The sequence below is a fragment of the Cynocephalus volans genome, chromosome 11, assembly GCF_027409185.1.
Source record: "Cynocephalus volans isolate mCynVol1 chromosome 11, mCynVol1.pri, whole genome shotgun sequence".
Classification (NCBI taxonomy): Eukaryota; Metazoa; Chordata; class Mammalia; order Dermoptera; family Cynocephalidae; genus Cynocephalus; species Cynocephalus volans.
In genome coordinates this window covers 91,320,256-91,336,615 of record NC_084470.1, presented here as the reverse complement: position 1 = coordinate 91,336,615, position 16,360 = coordinate 91,320,256, and the positions used below count along the sequence as shown (strand labels likewise).

Here is a 16,360-nt window from a genome sequence, read left to right as displayed (position 1 = left end):
GGGGGACTGGAAGACCACCACTTTCTGGGGAGACTATCCCTGGCCCCCAACACACACGCAGGGCTTAGAGAGCAGAGGGTCCATATCTCGAATCGGCATCTCACCAGCTGGATGTCCCTGCTCTAGTCCCCTCACCTCTCTAAGTCTGTTTCCTCGCCTGCTCTAGTTACCACACGGGGCTTTTTGCATCGTCCATGGTGGGGCAAGAGGTGGCTTTGGGAATCCGGTAGCTGGATATAAGGGAGGAGGAGCCTTTTTCTGGCTATGGAACGCAGCCGGGATATACTTGCGGGGCTACCCTCGAAAGGCTTTCCGGGGAGCAGGGGAGGAGTGACGCGTGTGCGTGAGGCGACACACCTCCAGCAACCAGACAAGGCTGCCTCCGCCCAGTCCCTCCCTGGCTGCTACCCCGCGCCCACTCCTCGCCAGGCGGGCGGAGCGGAGAGTGCAGGGAGGTGAAAGCGTCCGGGCCGGGAGTGGGAGAGAAAGAGCAGACGCCGGGGACACCCCGAGAGTGATGAGGGAGGAAGAGCGCGGGGATCACCGGGAGAGGCGAGACCGGACAGTGGCGGCACCGCGGAGGCCTCGGGGGCTCTTGGGCCCCCTACCCCAGCCCCCTCCAAAGCAACTCGGGTGAGCACGAACGCCCTGCGGGGGCAGCGCAGCTGTTGAACACGGGCCCCGCGCCGCTCCAACCAGACGGCGACCTCTAAGCCCCTCCTTTCCAGAAACTCTGGGGCCGCCCCTGGAAGTGGCGGGGCGGAGGGACCGGAGGAGCGACGCAGAGCGCAGCGATGGAGCCGGGCGGCGAGGGCGCGGAGGCGTGCATGGAGGGCGCGGCGGGAGACCCGTACCGGCGGCCGGCGCGGCGAACGCAGTGGCTCCTGAGCGCCCTGGCGCACCACTACGGGCTGGACCGCGGCGTGGAGAACGAGATCGTGGTGCTGGCCACCGGCCTGGACCAGTACCTGCAGGAGGTCTTCCACCACCTGGACTGCCGGGGCGCCGGCCGCCTGCCCCGCGCCGACTTCCGCGCGCTCTGCGCGGTGCTGGGGCTGCGCGCCGACGGGGCCGTGGCCTCCGGGGAGGCCGCCGGGGATGCGGCCGCCGAAGACACGAACTCACGGGATATGACTGCACAGGACGCGGCCGCTGGGGTGGCCACTGACCGGGACGCGGATGTCGAGGAGGAGGCGCGCCTGGCGCTGCGCGCAGAGCCGCCGGAGCTCACCTTCCGCCAGTTCCACGCGCGCCTCTGCGGCTACTTCGGCACCCGCGCGGGGCCCCGGCTGCCCCGCGGCGCTCTCAGCGAGCACATCGAGACGCAGATCCGCCTGCGCCGCCCGCGCCGCCGCCGCCCGCTCCGTGCGCCCGGCCCCGACGGCGGCTCTGAGGGCAGCGCAGAGGGCGAGCGCGTGGCCCGGCTGGAGGAGGAGAACAGCAGCCTGCGCGAGCTGGTGGAGGACCTGCGCGCCGCGCTGCAGAGCAGTGACGCGCGCTGCCTAGCGCTGCAGGTGCGCGCGGCGCGGCATCTTCAGGGGTGGGGGCAGGTAGTGACGCGCAGAGGGGCACGGGGAACAGCCGGCTGGCTGCCCAGAGCCCCGGAGGAACAGGAAGGGGAGATAGAGGGCAGCCCTATCCCAGCCCACCGTTTCAGCCTGCCTGCATCTTGTCCCTCTCCCATACAGGTCCACTCCAATCCCCACTTATACTCTTGTCTCCCATTCCAACCTCCCAAACCCCAGTCGTGGGCAACCATTCTTGCCAACTCCATCCCCATCTTGCCCCTTCTAACCCAGGAATTAAACCTTTCTAGGTAGTCTCACATATTCAGTTATTCAACAAGCTCCTTTTGCTCTCCTTTGTGCCAGGCGTCTGGGGGGTTTAGGAGAAAGAGGTGTGAAGGTGGCCCTATTCCCACCCTTAAGGAGCTCCCTGCTTAATGAAGTAGAGGGACAGCTGCTTAAGTCATTCCTCTGAGTTTCAAGCCACTCCCCAAGGTCTCAGGTCCCTCCTCTATGCCCTCCCCCAGAGAAGAGATACTGTTGCTTGTTGTACCCATTTTTGGCACCAACACGGGGAAATGGAGACCTTAGGGGGTTGACTTATGCAAATCCAGTGGCTGGTCATGCTCAGTAGAGAGGGGTTATATAACCCTAGTAGCCGAGCATGCTCAGTAGAGGGGAGGTTATCGTTTGCATGACCTTCCACTAGAGACACTGGAGAGTACTAAATATTCTAAGTGTTATCAAGTGGGTATTTTGGGATTCTATCAATGAGTGGGCTCTAAAAAGAGACCAACTGAGCATGTGCAAGACTGCCTTACACAACAGGAAGCCACCCCCCAGTTAAATCTTCATTAGATAATATGAATATGTATTAGATAGCTAAACTATAAAGTGGAGTCCTGCTAGAAGGCGGTGCTGGCTGCTTACTCTATAGTCAGCCTGCACTTCGCCTGAGGTGTGTATTTCTTTCTTTTTTGTATCAAACTTGCCTTTAGCAGGCTACTCTTCACTCTGGGCCAGCAGCTCTTTGCCTATAAATTTGTTTTTCTTACTTTTGTATCAAACTTGCCTTGGTTGGTTGCTCCCTGTCCTGGAGCCCACCTGCAGCTCCTGTGTATACTTTACTTTTGTGTTAAGCTTATTTCTAAGGGGCAGCTGCTCACTCTCTTGAGCCAGGCTACACTTTGTACTAAGCCTTAACTGTGCATTTCTTACTTTTGTATTAAACTTGGTGCAGACCCTGTTCAGTCTCCAGAGCTAGGCTGCACTTTCTCTGTGACGCCTATACTTCTTAACCATTACGTTAAACCTGTTTTCACTTTGTACTGTGACTCTGTCCTTGAATTCTTTCCTGTGGCAGAGTCAAGAACTTACCAGAGGGTAGGATGGGTTGAGGCCGGCTACTGGGCCTTCCCAGACCCTCTCCTCCGATATCACCTCCACTCAGTCCAGTCAACCTGGCTCCCAGCAGCAGAGAGAGTGCTACAGAGTGCAGAGGAGTGGCAAGGTGTGGTTTTCGGTGGCCATGTCTGGGGAAGGGCAGATGGCAAGAGGCACCCACTAAGCCAAGGGTGGAGGTGGGAAAGTACTCCCATGATGTGGAATCGCAAGGAGTGAACAGGGAATCCTGGGACATGGGCTGAAAGTATCGTCCAGGATCATTCATTCTTGGTATTTATTGAGCACCTCCTGTATGCTAGGCCTGTTGTAGGCTTGGGAATACAACAGTAAACTAGACAAAGACCTCACCTTCAAGGAACCAACCACCTACTGAGCAGAGCCTGGGGAGGGCTGCAGATGCCAGCTGGAGGTGCTTAGAGCGTTGCTCAAGTCTAGGGGATTAGGAGCCTCTGCAGGTTGAATGCTACGAAGACAGGAGGTGGGCCCAGAAGAAGAGTCCTGAAGTTTGGGAATCATTGGTACCATGCACAGAACAGAATATGGGCTTTGTCTCTCCGTTTTCCCCATCCATAGAGAAGGGGGATATGTAGAGCTCCTGCCTGATAAGGGATATTTTGAGGATTAAATGAGTTCAGACACACCGGGCCCTTGCAGTGCGCCCAATAAACGTGCTCCGTTGCTTTGCTAAGGAGTTTCTGGATGCGCGGGAATGGTGGCGGCTGTAGTGGTCGGAGTTCCTGTCGTGCATCTGGCACAGGGTGCTCACCGCCTGTCCCCCTGCTGCCCTGTGCCCACAGGTCGGCCTCTGGAAGAGCCAGGTGGCGGGGCGCGGCGGGCCCGAGGCGGCGGCGGCGCGGGAGCTGCAGCAGGCGCGGGGCGCCCTGGCGGCGGCGGAGGCCCGCGCCGGGCGGCTGCGCCGGGGCCAGGCCGAGGTGCGGCGGCGCGCCCAGGAGGCCCGGCAGGCGGTGCAGCGCAGCCTGCACCGCGTGCGCGAGCTCGAGGCGCTGGCGCGGCAGGTGCCCGACCTGCAGCGCTGGGTGCGGCAGATGGAGGCGGAGCTGCGGCGCTACAGGTGAGCGCGGAGGGAGACCGCGGGTGGGCCAAGGGGCAGGCGGGCTGTGTCGCCCAGCCAGCTCCCGGTCTCCCGAACCGCAGGTGTGTACGCGCGCTCCCACGCGCTGTCGTGGTCCTCCTGTTTGTTCATGTGTTCATTCATGTACTCCTCCATTCTTTCGTCGGTTCTTCCATCTCTAAAGTCTTTCATCGACTCCGTTGCTTGCTCTGCATCCATCCATCCATCCATCCATCCATCCATCCATCCATCCATCCATCCATCCATCCGTTCCCTCTGTTTGTTCATTCATAGATTGCAATTGCATGTATTAATTCATATTTGTTCTTCGATTTGATCATAGTGATAGTAGCTAACAGTTACTAAGCACTGATTGTGTGCCAGCCTCTGAGCTCAGAGCTTTATGTGGCTTAACTCATCTAATCCTCATTATGGCCTTGCGAAGTAGATACTGTAATGTCTCCGTTCTATACGTGAGGAAACAGGTCTATAACGACCCCTTGTGCTATCTCGACCGGGGCAGGAAGCTAGACTTGAGACCAAGGTTCAGGTCCTGGCAGGGCTTCTTGACAGATGTGTGACTTTAGGCAAGTCACTGCCCCATTTGGAGCCTATTTCCTCTTGGGTAGACACAGATTAGAGTTCCTGACTTCCAGAGTGGCTGTAGAGAGGCCGTGGGGTCCTGCATGGCACATAGTAGGTGCTCAGGAAACGCAGATTCTTTCAAATCACCAGGCCTGCCTGCCTGTTGCCAGCCACATTTACTGAGTGCCTTCTCTATTTATGCCAGGGCTGTGTCAGGGCTGTGAATAAGACAGATCAAAAGCCCTAGCCCAAGCAGTCACCAGTGAGCATGCGAGACCTTCATATGAACAGATGTATGGCAGCAGACTGGATGAGTGCTGGGGCGGAGTGTGCGTGGGAACGAGTGGGACCCTCACATGCTTGCTGCAGGCTCAGCTGGCCCCTCCAGAGGTGACTCGAGCTGAGAGCCAAAGATGGGATGTTACCTGGCAAAATGGGCTGGGGAGGGCAATAGGGAGAGTGTTCTAGAAAATGCGAACGGTATGAGGCAAAAAGGACCTTGGCATGTTCCAGAAACTGAAAGGAGGCCACAGTGGCTCGAGGGGTAAAGTTGGAGAGGAAACAAAGGCCAGGCCATTTAGGGCCCGGGGGTGGGGAGGTGGGGGGTGGGTGGGGGGGTGGGAGCAAGGACTTTAGTCTTTCCCTTAAGAGAACATGAAGCCATGGAAAAGTTGTAAGGAAGGCGGTGACAGAAACAGATTTGCATTTCAATAAAAAATTGCCCTGGCTACAGTTGTGACAAGGGTGGGGAGGAAGAGTAGGAGACAGCTGGGAGCCCAGTGAGGGGCTGTTGTCATCATCCAGCCTGAGAGGAAGATGGTCTGGCCCAGGTTGGGGCTGGGGCAGCCAGAAGGGGTGGCTTTGAATCTGGCTCCTTGGAGGAGGGATCTATTGACTCTGGGCCAGTGTCCTGCAGCTCCAAATGTTTGGATGGTCACTTCCTGTTTGCATAGCTGATCAGCTAAAGAGCAGGGCTGGTTGGCTTGAAGCCTGTGTCCAGCCTTGGAACTCTCTCCAAGAGGAGAAACAAAGGGTCTCTTCTTTGTTTTGCCCCAAAGTCACAATTAGTCATTTACAGTGTGATTGTAAGAGCAACTACAAACACTGGGACAGCCCGTCACAGTAGAAAGAGTGGATTTCTATCCATTGCACCATCTGATCCTCATAAGACTTTGCAAGGTAGAAGTTTTATCACCATTTTATAGATTGTGGGAAGTGAGGTTCTGAGAAGTTAAGTAACGTACCCGAGGCCACACAGCCAGAAAGTGGAAAAGTGAGGTCTGCCTGCTCTGTAGCTTGCATTCTTTCTTGCTTTCCACGCTACCTTTTCTGTCGGTGATTCCTGGTTACAAGCCGGCAGCTGCACTCCAGGCCTTGCGTGTGCTGTTTAAGCACAGGAAGAAAGGATAAAAACATGTCCCCCTAGTCCTTGCCCAGCCCAGGAGGCAGACCGCCCTGGCCCATTTTCTTTTTTTCCTTTCTTTTGGTGGCTGGCCAGTATGAGGATCCAAACCCCTGACCTTGGTGTTACCGACATCATGCTCTAACTAAGTGAGCTAACTAGCCATTTACTCTCCTCTGCCCATTTACTATGGTCAGATCTTGTGGGTTCGTGGACTGACCTGCCCCAAAGCTCTCATTCTTCGAAGAAAGGAAAGGGGAGGAGACAGAGCAGCCACAGACGTTTACTGAGCATCAGCTGTGCACCAAGCATGATGCTGGGGTCTCTTCCCATGTCAGCTCATGGAGCCTCTAAACCAGCCTAAGAGAAAAGTATTATCATCTGCGTTTCACAGATGAGAAAACCAAGGCCAGAAAGGAAGCCACTTGCCAGTACAGCACAGCCAGTAAGTGACAAGGGCAGGATTTAACCCCCAGCCTGAACAGCCCAAAGCCACATACAGTAGGTTGGATTTGGGAACATGCACCAATTCCTTCTGGATTCTCCCACCCTGGAAACGCCAGTAGGACATTTTACAGGCTGGGAGGGCCTGTGGGCTATGAGGTCACCTCTTTTTTTGCATTTCTAGTGCCAGGAACTCAGATGTCCCCAAGTGTTGACTTGAACTGCCCCCTCCTCTGTGGCTGGACTAGTGGGCCTGCGGTCAGGAGGAATTACTGGGAGGAAGAGGCCCACACCCCAAAAGCTAGAGCCCCATCACACCCTCTTAAGTGACATCACTCTGGAATTTCTCCAGGTGCTCTGCAGATGTGTCTTTGGGGGAAGAAAGTACAATGACTGAATTACGCCCTGGGAAAGACGGCTTGAAGCCATTTGGTTAGAATGAATGACCCAACTCACACTTTTCCGGCATCTTCCAGTTTTCAAAGCACTTTCACAGACACCCGGCTTGCTCTGATGTTCTAATTATGCTCTAAGGTTGGTATTGTCGCCATTTTTTCGAATGAGGAACTAGAGCTTCTGGGGTGGGGGTGATTTTACTAAAGTCACATACCCAAAACTCAGCTGAACTAGGACTCAAAGTTGGACTTCCAAACTCTGAATCAAATTCTTCTGCTTCCCTAACATGGGATCTCAATGATTCAATATGTCATTTCAAGGACTTACATTGAATTCTTTTTCATCCTACTCAGTCCTTGTGTTATGTGTTCTATCCATCTCTTTATTTCTTTAACATTTAACCATACTTATTTTACAGTCTCTTTTGGGTTGCTATAATATCTGAGCTTGCTGAGGTGCTTTACATCTGCTGTCTCTATTGTGATGTTGAATTCCTGGTGTGCCTTGTCATTTTTGTCTGTGAGCCCATCTTTGGCAGAGCCAGGACCCTAGAGAGGCCCACACAGAACCAGGGTTGTAGTATTCCCTTCAGAGCCTGTCCCTATCTGCCTCCACCAGAGCCTGATTCTGGACTAGTTTTTATATTAGTTTCTTAGCTTGGAGGTTCCTAACTTTGCAGGTCATGAACAATTGAGTTCCATACCTGGGAACAAAATCCTAAGGCCAATAGGTGGAATTTTTCTTATCTTTGTTTCTGGATGAGATGGCCCCTGACTTCATTTGGGGAGGCTCCTTCTATCAAACCACTGTGCAAGGTCTACAGTACCTGACCACTGCTCAGGCATTTCAGCTCTGTCTCCTGCTCCTCACATGAGCCAGAGGTCTCCCCTTCTTGCTTTTGACCTTGACTCTGTATTCTTTTACACGGTCGTATTTTATCCAGCATTTCCATGTATTTGTAGATGAAAGGGGAGCTTCCCACAGCACCTCAGTCCACTATCTTGACCAGCAGCCTAAAAGAACATACAGTAAATATTTAAGCAATTGGTGCCATTCATTTCTTCTTCATTATTCTAAGCACCTTCCCTGGATGAAGCCCTGTGCCAGATACCTGGGGGATATAGAAATGGCATAGGCATGTCCTCTGCCCTCAGAGGGTCTCCTGGTCCGAGGGGAACAGGTCATGAACATATATGTTGGGATACAGATGTGCTGTGTGCAGAGGGGCCACAGAGGAGCTGCTTCCAAAGCCATAGGAGTCCCAGAACAATTAGAAGTAGCCCAGGGGTCAGAAGGGGTCTTCAGGCCTCCTGGAGCTGGGGGAAATCCCAGGAGCTTGCCTGCCCCACGCCTGCTGAGGCCTGTAGCGCTCCTAAGAGCACCCGCATTCCCATCGTGGCCACAGCAGCCTCTGTCTCCTGCTGCCCCACAGCTGGCCTCTGTCTCACACCACCTCATCTGAGAGGAAAACCTCAGCTCCTTCTTCAAATCCCACAAGATGGTCTGTCCTCACAACCCATTGTTGTGCGTGGTAGACTTTACTGATGATTTGGCAGAGGGTGGGGTGGGGGATTCTGTTGGGGTAATGCAAACAGCTTCATATGCAATATTTGACATCACCATTCCAAAAATGTCATTTAACCCTCACCCAACCAACGTGTTTCACTGGCTCTTCTCCCACCTTAGACCTGGCCACTCTCTACCTTTCTCTCTCTGTTTTCTCTTTTTTTTCTTCCTTTCTATCAGCTAGGTTTCTTAGATGAGTGTCAGAGAGCCTAACTCAAACTGACTTGGTGAAAAAGAAGTTAGTTCTCAGAACTGAAAATTTAGGCATGTTCAGCTTCAGGCGTGGCTGGATCCAGGTACTCAAGCAGTGTCACCAGGATATGCTGAACTCTTCTTCACCCTCCTGCAGCCCCTAGGGTGCCAGGCTAACATCTCCAAAGCTCTGAGTCCAGTAGAACCATCATCCCTCTTCTGGGCCATCCCACTGAAGTCCCCAAACTGAGCCTCCTTTGGCCAACTTAGAAACATGCTTATCCCTGCCTTGGGGGCCAGAATTATTTGATGCTCTGATTGGCCAAACCTTAGTCATGTACCCACTAATGGAGCCAGAGCAAGGCCCATTGAATTCTGGGACTGAGATTTTCCCAAGAGAACCGAAGGGGAGTGTATCCTGGACATGTCCAAATAATACACACCCCCTTGCCCCTCTCTGGAGCTTGCAGCCCAAACCCCCTTTCTTGTCTCAGGAACAGCCCACCTGTGGCAAGTGGAGACTGTGGACAGCAAAGGCCCAGAGAGGAAACCTAGTTAGACACAGGGCAGGCTTGTCTCGAAGTCAGCTTTTCCTGGCTGCTGAATGCTCTGGGGGTGGTTTGGAGGGACTCTGTACCCTCGCCATCTGTGCCTGTTCAGTTGCTTCAGTGCTTGCTGGGGGACGTTACTCCTAGTCTCTGTCCCTAGTCCAGGAGCCTCCCTGAGGAAGCACAGGGGCTTGGTGTTTCTTTTCCCAGCACCCAGCCCACGCCTGGGCACACAGTCAGACTGTGTGTGAAGAGGTGAGGGGACGGTGAGCAGATCAATGGGTGGTGTTCTCAAAAATGGTAGAAAGGTTGTGGGCATCTGGGACTTCAGCACAGGGGAACCCCTAAGTGGTCCAATGGCCGGGTCCTGCTTCGAGGGGGGGCCGCTCTTGACTCTGCAGTGGAAGGTCTCTGGTGAATTTGTGGCATCTCCTCCTCCTGAAGCCTCCTGTGTCCCGGCCATCTGCCTGGCCCGGTCTCCCCTACTCTGCAACCAAGGAGCACCACCTGGTAGGGGGTGGGGTGCAAACAGCCAGAAAGGAAGACAGAAAACCCGCTCGGCTCAGCTGGAGCGGGGAGGAGGGGCCCGCCCGCCTGGCCTCTGTGGCTTTGTTGTTGGGAGAGGATGAAAAGGCCAGGATGGAGGAAGGCAGGAGGCAGCTCATTTGGCCAGCCACATGGGGACACAAGGATGAGGCCATCCGATAACCCCCTCCTTTCTTCAGCCCCATTGCAGCAGCCCGGCCTGACCTGGGGGGCCCGAAGTCAACAGGAAAGGGGAGGGAGGGAAGCAGATGGGTGGGGACGAGCACTGGGGGCCTGGGGCACCATCTGGAGCTGTGAGGCCTTGGATTCCATGATCCTTGGAGGTAGCGTGTGGGTGGCCACTGGTGGGAACAGAGGCCTTTCTCCCAGGGACAATACCCAGGGCTCACAAGGAAGCCGGGCCCGTTGGGCACCCCCACAGGCCCTGAGCCCGTGGGATTCAGAGGTGGGCTCGGTGGGTGGGGGCCCAGGCTCAGGAGGCCCAGCCCCGTCTGGTTTAGAATCCCAGCTTTTCCACATCTTTACAGTGGGACCTTGAGCTGTTCCTTTCCCTTCCATGAACCTCAGTCTCCTCATCTGTGAGTGGGTGTGGGATTCTGTTCCTCGGGGTCTTGGTGTGAATGCTGAGTGAGATGGGGGAGGCAGTGTGGTGGGGCTCTCGGGGTGGGACCTGCGGCAAATCATTCTGCCTCCATGAGCTTCAGTTTCCCCATCTGTAAAATGGGATGACGAGAATGATAATACCCACTTCATAGAGTATTTGAAGATCCAAAATGCTCTTGTGTAGAATAGTACTAAGAGAATATGCTTAATAGATATTGGAAATTATTATTATTATTTATCCCTTATCACAGTACCCACCAGGTAGAGCGTGTCCTATAAATAGTAATGGTGATGGTGGTTGGTGTTATTAGTATTCGAAGAGTCCAGCCCCTATAAAGCCCTCTGTCTATGGGGACAGTTTTCCGCTGAGTGTAGCAAGGCCCTAAGGAGAGTCACAGAGTGTGGGCAGCACAGAGGAGGCCCGTGTACCACGGGGGAGCAGGGCTTCTTGGGGCAATGCCGTCATCCAAACTGGGCATTGAAGGATGAGCAGGAGTTTTCTCTGGCGTTGCCAATTCAGGTTCCAGCGAGTACAAAGGCTCAGAGGGGTGGAAGGCCTTGATGCCTCTTGGGAAGAGGGGGGCTGTTTTTGTGGGTTTGAAGTTGATGTGGCAGGAGAGGCAATTAGAGGGGCGGGCAGGGGATGGCAAAGGTCCTGAATGTCATGCTGAGGCACGAGTCCTCTACCCCAGAGAACAAAGGAGACAGAGAGGGGCTTGAAGCAGGGAGCGAAGTGGTCAGATTTGAATTTCCTGAAGACTCCTCTGGCTGTGTGTGGAGGACACATTGGGCAGGAGGGGAGGCGAGAGGCTAGAAGGCTAGTGAGGTTGTTTCTGAGTCCAGGGAGAGAGGATGAGGCCTGACCTGCAGTGCCAAAGAAAGGAGAGTTCACCAGTCCCATGCCTGAAGGCCTTCGTGGAGCTGGGGGAGCCTCGGCCCTGCCATCTTCCATTTCAAAACAGAGGCTTCCTTGATGATAGGATCTTGGGATCTGCAGGCTGAAACAGATTCTAGACTAGCTTCTCGGGAAGCTCCCGCTCAACCTGCTTGTGCCTCAGTTTCCTCATCTGGAGAATGGGGTTAATTTTAGTTCGTACCTCATAAGGTAAGAATTAAATGAGATACTACATGAAAAGCACTTAGAATTAAGCCTGGTACATAATGAGCACTTGATAAATGTTATCACCATCAGTTAGCCCTTACCTGTGGGGACATTGTCTCCTGTGGGGAGCATGCACATGTCTGCTGCACAGGGCTCAGAGAGAACTTTAAATCCCTGTGCCACCAGCACCATCCACCTGCCCTGTATCTCTGCTGGTCTCAGCTTGGTTTTCCTCACTCTTGCTCCCGCTGGGAACATGGCTGCAGTAATTTTTCAAATTCTGTGACCAACATGCTACTTTCCAGCATCTGTCGATAGTCACAGGGAAGAGAGTTGATTGGTCCAGCCTGGGTCACGGCCCCACCTCGAGGCCATTACCATGGCCAGGGGGCTGGACTATTGCAGTTGGGTGGGTGCTGTCACCAGGAGACAGAAAAAGGATGCAGGTCTGACAAAAATAACAAATGTCCACCTCATGAACTTCCCCTTGGAAGTGAAAATCCAAGAAACATGAAGGCTATAGCACAGCAGTAAGCAAAGAGAAGATGAAAAAGGGAATGTTTGGGCGTCTGAACAGATGGTGGAAGTCTTTTATGTAGTGTGGTTTTCCAGAAAGTCAGGGGGCCTGGTGCATGTCGATGTTTTCTCTCATGTAGGGTGGTCCTGTCTGAAGAGATTTTCTCATGTAAGACTATGCTATTTACCCACAAGGAGACACTGGAAGGAGAGACCAGTTCCTGGCTGGAGGTCTGGCACGTCCTGTAGCTCCAGAGGTGCTATTGCCAGGATCCTAACATGGACCGATCTTGAGTTATGGGTGGTAAAGACGACTTCTGCAGACCCAAGCCAGGGAAACTCTGGAGGACATGAGGGTGCTGGCACCATGATCTCCAGGTTGTTCTGATGGTACAACCTGACAATCTAGGTTGTCTTGTGTAGTGGAAAGGGAGAAAAATAAATACATGCTTTCTTTGGGTGGGGGAAGTTTTGTATTATGCTGGATTTTTTAGTTGCTAATGATTGAAACCTCTCAAACCGCCTTACTTCAAAAAAAAAAAAAAAAGGTGGGGGAGGGGAAGCATTTATTTATTTATCAAATAAAAATCTCAAGAGAGTATAGCTTCAGGCATGGGTGGATCCAGGAGCGCAATGACATCTGGTATCTCTCTCCTTTTGTCTCTTATTTCTGCTTTCCCCTAGTTGGCTCTACTTTCAGACATTCTTCCCATACAGTAGCAAGATAGCTACCATCACCACCAGGATTAGCTCCTAACTTCCCAATTACCCCCAACAGAAAAGCTTCTCTTTCCAGGAATTCCAGCAAAATCCTTAGATTAACTTTGATCCCCCCCCCCCCCCCCCCCCCCCCCCCCCCCGCCACGGACCACGCCCATCCCTTAACCAACCACTGGTACCAGGGACATGGAATATGCTGATTGGCCAGGCTAGGGTCATGTGAATACTTTGGACCAATCGCTGCTACTCTGACCAGCCCCTGGGTCACATGCCCACCTGACCTTCCTGTGTCAGAGAAGGGGAGGGGTCGATTCTCCAAAGAATAATAGTCCCTGCACCTATTATCCCCGTTTCCTGTCCCCACAGCCACTGAGCCTGACAGAGGGCCTGGCCCAGGAAAGGCTGGTGGTTTCTTCATGAGTAGACAGGTGTGCAGACTGTCAGAAACTTCTGCTCTGAATTGAGGGGAGGGGGCAGCTTCTCCTGAGAGGACTGAGGTGACTTGGAGAAGCTTGGAGCCACCTCCAGTCAGACACCCAGTAAGGGACCGGACAGAGATTCTTCATTTTGTCTCTCTTTGACTTTATTTAACCAAATTTTGTTGAGTGCCTAGAGAATGGCCTTGATGTCCTGGCCCTGTCCTCCTGGGCTCTCATCCTGGTGGGGGAGACGGTCGACAGGAGCAACAAGCCCTGGGTGAGTGAGGTGCTGGTGAGGTGGGGATGCTGCCCTGCAGCAGTCAGGGGAGAGCCGGAACAAGCACCGCAGCCAGTTGGCTTAAACGTGGGCATTTTCTGTCTCACATTCTGGAGACTGGAAGTCCCAGGTCCAGGTGTGAATAGGGCTTGCTCCTCCTGAGGCCTCCTCTCCTTGGCATGTGGGTGGCCGTCTTCTCCCTGTGTCTTCCCATGGTCTTCCCTCTGTGCGTGTCTGTCTCTGTGTCCAAGTTTCCCCTTCTTAGAAGGACACCAGTCCTACCGGAGTAGAACCCACCCTAAGGACCTCATTTTAACTTGATTAACTCTCTACAGATCCTATCTCCAAATAAGGTCACTTCTGCAGAACCGAGGTCAAGATTTCCACATATGAATTTGAGGGACACAATCGACCCCATCACTGGAGGCTTCTCTGAGAAGGTGACATTGGAGTAGAGCCCTGAGTGGTGAGGTGGAGACAATGACTGCGATCTGGGGCAGGGGCGACCCTGGCAGGAAACACATGGGATGGGCGTGAGCATGGTGTGTCTGTGTTGCCTGCCCAGGATCAACCACTTGGAACCTGACTTGGATGAGTACAGGTCAGGTGGAAGGGGCCAAACGCCCTTTCCTGCCAGTGACCCTGCACCTGCCGAGCTTTGCCCCCCCCCCAGACCTGCCTGCCCCTCTCCTGCCACACACACCACCCAGCCCCTGGATGGCCCTCCTGGCCTCCTAACAGGTGGCCCACTCCCCTCCAGCCTATGGACCACACAGCGGCCAGGGTGGTCTTTTCAATGCGCAGATCCACCCTTGCAGCTCGCCTGCTCACAAGCCACTCCCGTGGCCTCCTCACCGTGAGCACCATGGCCCTCAGTGATCCAGTGCCTCCCTGTCCTCTGCTCTGTCCACTGTGTACACTCCACTCCAGTCACACTGACCCTCCTGTCCCTTGAGTCCCCCAATCCCTCCTCCTCAGGCCCTTTGGGCATTGTGCTCCCTCGCTCCTTGATGCCCCCAAGTCTGCTCTTGCCTAATCCACATTCAGCCTTCAGGTCACGGCCAGATCCCTCTTCTTCTCAGGCCCCTGCCCTGTCCACAGCCTGCTCCCTGCCATCTCTCACAGCCCTGTCCTTTCCCATCATTAATTTGTTTCTGTGATGACTTCACTAAGGTCTGTCTCCCCCAGGGGAAGGTAAGCTCTGTGAGGTCAGGGGCTTTCCGTTGCTAAGAACAGAGGCTGGCTCAGTAACCCAGCTACGGCTGAGGAACAGTCAGCAGCTTGGCTGGCACCCTCCTGGTCTGCAGGACACCCCGTTGCACCTGCGCCCTGTCCCCTGCTCAGTTAAGGCAGGTCCCTATGTCCGGGTGGGGGCCAGAGAGGAAGCTTGGGAGGGGATGCTGCCCAGACCCCTACAGCTGTCCCCCACACTCTCCTCTCCGTGATTTATTTTCGGCTTTTCCTCCACGGCCTGCCTTTGCAAGCTCTTCCTACTGTTATTGTCTCATTGTCACATGGTGGACCCCGTTTCCTGTGAGGCTGCTTCAGGAAATGCCGTGCAGCAGAGGAAGCCACTGTGTGCCAGCCTCCAGGGCCTCCTGGGCGGGCTCTGCGTGTGGCCACGGCCTGACAGCTTGCACCCCCTTGGCAGCCTCGGCCAGGCTCCGAGGGTCCTGCTGGCCCTGCAGCTCCCTGAAGCTTGCCGGGTCACTGAGTGGCTTGGAGGGTTGGAAGCAGAGAGGAAACAAACAGCAGTGATGTTTTCCATCCATGACAGCAAGAGCTGAGCCCAGGGGGTGTGACAGTCGTTTGATGGGTCGCCTTGGCTTTGATGTGACACCTTGCAGTGTCCCACATTTTCCAGTCCCACACCGATCTAGGGTTGCTGGGAAGGCATTTTGCAGATGTACTGAAGTCTGTAATCAGCTGGCTTTAAGTAAGGGACATTATCCTGGATGATTGGGTGGGGCTCAAGAGCAAGGCTGAGGCTTGCATGAAAAGATTAGAAATTCTGCCTGTGGACATCACTTCGGCTGTGGACAGAGCTTCAGCCATGCCTGAGTTCCAGCTGCCTGTGATCTTCCCTTCTGTGGGTTTCACATGTGCTCAGCCGGCCCCCACCATGACAGGGGCCACTGCCTGTGATAAAGCTCTCAAGGCAGCTGTAGCTATAGAAACGGGTGTAGGTGGAGATCCCCCTCTGGCCCTGCTTCTGACTGAACGCTGACTCACAGGGGCTGAGGCAGGAGGGGCAGCACTGGTGAAGGATACAGGTAATGCTTCTGAGTGCCTGCTGGGCGTGAAGCACTGCACTAAGGGCTTTATCTACACAACCTCACTTAACCTCCAAGCAGTGCTGTGAGCCATTTATCAATGATGATACTTCAGGCTGCAAGTAACACAAAACCCAACTCAGAATTGCTTAAACCATAGGACATTTGTGACCTCACATGAGAAATCCAGGGGAGAGCAGTTTCTTGGCAGCTTTGTAATGTTTTTGAGGATCCAATTCTCCATCTTGCCACTCTGTCTTCCTCAGCTTGTTATCTTGGCCTGTCAGAGGGATCCTCTCATGGTCACAAGAGAGCTGTCATGGTCTCAGGCATCACCACCACATCCAGAGGCAGAAAAATAACGGCTCCTCTTTAGACTTCTCTTTCCCAGAGGTCCTCCTAGTAGACTTTCCTTCGCCTCTCATTGCCAGGACCACATCACAAATCTGTCCCTAAACCAACCCCTGGCAAAGGGAGGAATCACTATGAGTGGCTTATACCAGTCAGATCTCCTCTCCGGAAGCATAGGGCCACTCGGTGCTGAAGTCATCCTTGAGGTTGTGCTAACAGCACAAATGGGGTGTGACTGGATGGCTGTATTTGGTTTCTATCGCAACCATAACAGATTACCACAAACTTGGTGGCTTGAAATAGCACCCATTTATGATCTCACAATTCTGGAAGCCAGAAGTGCAGGCAGGCTTGGCTGGGTTCTCTGCTTAAGCTCTCACAAGGATGAAATCAAGATGTCATTGGCTGGGACTGGAGCCTCCAGGGAAGAATCTGCTCC

At 54.1% G+C, this 16,360-nt stretch overlaps 1 protein-coding gene across 2 annotated transcripts in view; it reads left to right on the top strand.

Moving 5' to 3' along the window:
• Window positions 1–771: 771 nt before the first annotated feature.
• EFCC1 (EF-hand and coiled-coil domain containing 1) overlaps window positions 772–16,360 on the top strand; it is a 37,311-nt gene continuing 21,722 nt past the window's right edge. For both annotated transcript variants that reach the window (XM_063115170.1, XM_063115171.1), the window contains exons 1-2: window positions 772–1,514; window positions 3,707–3,981. In XM_063115170.1, coding sequence (XP_062971240.1) covers window positions 795–1,514; window positions 3,707–3,981 — 995 coding nt within the window. In that variant the 5' untranslated portion in view covers window positions 772–794. The remainder of the gene's footprint in view (window positions 1,515–3,706; window positions 3,982–16,360) is intronic.